This window comes from Chaetura pelagica, unplaced genomic scaffold (assembly GCF_000747805.2).
Source record: "Chaetura pelagica isolate M959 unplaced genomic scaffold, ChaPel_1.0 scaffold20, whole genome shotgun sequence".
In the NCBI taxonomy this organism is placed as follows: Eukaryota; Metazoa; Chordata; class Aves; order Apodiformes; family Apodidae; genus Chaetura; species Chaetura pelagica.
This window is the reverse complement of record NW_009951958.1, coordinates 2,120,819-2,123,951: the sequence shown is the minus strand read 5'-3', so window position 1 is coordinate 2,123,951 and position 3,133 is coordinate 2,120,819. Positions and strand designations below refer to the sequence as shown.

Here is a 3,133-nt window from a genome sequence, read left to right as displayed (position 1 = left end):
GGCTCCTCTGTGGAAGGAAAGGGCGACAAAACCCCGCCCAGATGTCGTGACAGGAGTTGGTGCCGGTGCCATCAGCTGCCCCGGGTGCTCGGGGTCTGGAAACCGTCGCTGCAGCCGCCCCTGCGCTCCCCCTGGTCCTGGGCGGGGGTCGGAGGCCGTGGCAGCTCCTTATGCAAAGTTTAGGAAATGCACAGATTTCCCAGACTGAAGCTGAGCTCCTGGTCTTGGTGCCCGGGTTGTCTCCGGGCTCTTCGTCTGAGATCGATTAAGAATTGCTGGACTTGATCCAAGATTCAGAAGTTGGTGTATATGTTAGTTAAACCGGTGCTAAGAGTTTATTTTTACAGTTTCTTCCAGTCACTCAGCCATCACTATCTGTGCTTTTTATTAGTTTGAGGTTTAAATTAATTTCCCAGTTTCTTCAGAGCTCTTCTTACTGCTCTCCTTCACATTCCTCTCATGCACCTTTTCTCTAGATAAGCCACTCCCGTTTAATTTTCAAAGCTTTTCTGTTTTGTGGTTGTTCATGTCTTCTTCCCTGAATACTTCAGGGTGCCTTGTCCGTTTTAAAAGACAGACATTGGCTCTTCTGTCCACTAAAATATTAAAAAAATATATAAAGTTGACTGTTTCAAATTGGATGCTACTAAAAAAAAGCAAGGGGACAATCTGTTGTTTCTCTTGTATCTAAATGAAAACCCTTTTAAGGAGAGATCTGAAGAAGTTTGTTAGATCTTTGTTGTACCTAGGTATGTTCAGTATAAAGGGTTGTGTCAGAAGCTTCAGGGTTTTGTGCTGTTCTTTTACCTGAACATAAAAGCAGCTCAGTTGCTACTTCATGTCCTTTTGTAACTCTTCTGTGTGTTTATCATTGTACAGGCAATGGAGCCAAGTGCAAAGATTTGTGAAATGGGCCTCAACAGTAGGTATGAAATTTTAACTTCTTTAGCTAGTAGGTTTAATCAGGTGTGTCATGTGGATGGTTTTAGAGTTAGTTTTAGACCATTAGTTGCAAAAACCCTGTAGTTTAAAAAAAATAAATATTCAATATTTGGTTAGTTTTAGAAAACAGTAGCCTGTAGCAACGGAAATAATCTTTAGTGTGTATACAACATATTGAATGATTTTATCTGTCATATTTAGGTATACTCAACTACTTATGAAAACTTTATTTTTGTGATGTTTTCCTCTGAGTCCTTTTCTGATACAAACATTGCAAAGTCTTTTTTAGACATCATGGTATTTAAACAATATACGAAGGTAAGTAAAAAATATTTAGCAAGATTATTTAAACTGTCCCTGTTTTAATGTTATTTAAAAAGATCTGTTTAAGAATTCAGAGATGTATTTTCATTTTATTAGTTAGTTTTCAGCTAGTTCTGCCTGTGAGGTCTCTGGCTGTGCTGGCCTAATATTTCTAACATGTTTTAATTGCTTTCATGAGACTTGTATGTCACTGTTTAAAAAAACCCCCTCAAACAAAATCCCACAAAAAATCTTCCTATCTTGTTATTTCTTTGTGCCTGGATGTCAGTGGGGAATAGTGTTCGTCAAAGAAACGTGGATCACTTCTACTGGAGGGAGGAGGTGGGAGGTTTTAATTGTTTAGCTGGTTCTGAAAGTGCACAGTAAAAATATAAGCATCAACTTTAATGTTTAAACATTGTTTTAGGGTTAGAATATATTTCTTGGATTCAAAAAAGATAAAAAAGAGTTAAATTAAACATACTTCTGTGTAAGAACTCAAAGGAGAAAATTGCAAGACTCTCATGGAAGTGATTTTGAACGAAGCATGTTTTTTCATTATTGTAAGAAATGCACAAATGCTGTAAATGATGGAAATCTGAATTTTAAAGGCTATATTTATTTTAAAAATGGCTTTCTGTGCTTCATCCTTGTAACCAGGAGGTCACAGCATCGGGAAGGTCCTCATCGCCAACCGAGGAGAGATCGCGTGCAGAGTGATGCGAACAGCAAAGAAAATGGGTGTGAAGTCTGTAGCAGTTTATAGTGAAGCAGACAGGAATTCCATGCATGTAGCAATGGTGAAGTATACTCATTAAGTTTGTGATTGACATTCATTCACAACATTCTCATTAAGAAGTTCAATGTGAAAGTAAGATGGGTGTGCTAAGGCGTTTGATTTTCACTGCTGTAGAGTTACTTCCACGTTTTCCTTGAATCTGTGAAAAGTTTGCCTGGTCTCTGCCTCAGCACCTGACAATTTACAGGAAGTGCATTAAAGTTTGGCACTCTTAACTCCAGCCTAGCCACTGGGGGTTAGAGGTAGATACTGTTATTTTGGAAAGAAAGTCAGAATTTGTTTCATCCAGTTGAGAGTCTTCCACGAGAAGACACAGTGATTAAACTGCTGCATGCTAGCAGTCTGATAAACCAGATGGTTAGCTCAGAGATTCAGTTAAATTTGCTTTTTATTATCTAATAGTCTGTGTTACATGTATTGTTTCTGTAACAGGCAGATGAAGCATATTGCATTGGTCCAGCACCCTCACAGCAGAGTTACTTGGCCATGGAGAAAATAATGCAAGTGGCCAAGGTCTCAGCAGCACAGGTAGGTAGACCACAATCATTGATTCCATGTTCTTCTTAATTTCTCCAGTCATGTTTCCATAGCACTCTACTCAAGTTTCAGGGTTTTCTAAGCTGAAGTGATATAAAAATAGGCTGGTAACATTATTCTATTTTAGGCTATTCATCCAGGTTATGGTTTCCTCTCAGAAAACACAGAGTTTGCAGAGTTGTGCAAGCAAGAGGGAATCATCTTCATAGGTCCACCTTCATCTGCTATCAGAGATATGGGTATTAAGAGGTATCTATTTCTAATTTGTTACTTTTGTATGCAATTTACAGTTTGGCAAAGCTAATTTTGTTGACAAATTACTGATTGCTCCTAATTATTTTATTCTGTCAGTTTTTATTGTCTTTTATTTTTATGGCTTTCTTCAAAGGAATAAGCTCCAGGTTGTTTATAGATTGTTTGTTGTTTATAGGGATTCCTATAGGCATAGCAACAAGCAAGATTGTTCAGTTATTAGGATTTTAATTATTACCTAACTGGTGCTGGTTTTCCAAATTTGGGGCATTGTGGTGTTACATAGGTAAAGGTTCAGCA

General features: G+C 38.1%; 1 protein-coding gene across 1 annotated transcript in view; it reads left to right on the top strand.

The window, feature by feature from the left end:
- The first annotated feature begins 882 nt into the window (after positions 1-882).
- MCCC1 (methylcrotonoyl-CoA carboxylase 1 (alpha)) overlaps positions 883-3,133 on the top strand; it is an 18,626-nt gene continuing 16,375 nt past the window's right edge. Inside the window, exons 1-4 of the mRNA XM_010000068.1 lie at positions 883-922; positions 1,906-2,045; positions 2,477-2,572; positions 2,709-2,830. Coding sequence (XP_009998370.1) covers positions 883-922; positions 1,906-2,045; positions 2,477-2,572; positions 2,709-2,830 — 398 coding nt within the window. The remainder of the gene's footprint in view (positions 923-1,905; positions 2,046-2,476; positions 2,573-2,708; positions 2,831-3,133) is intronic.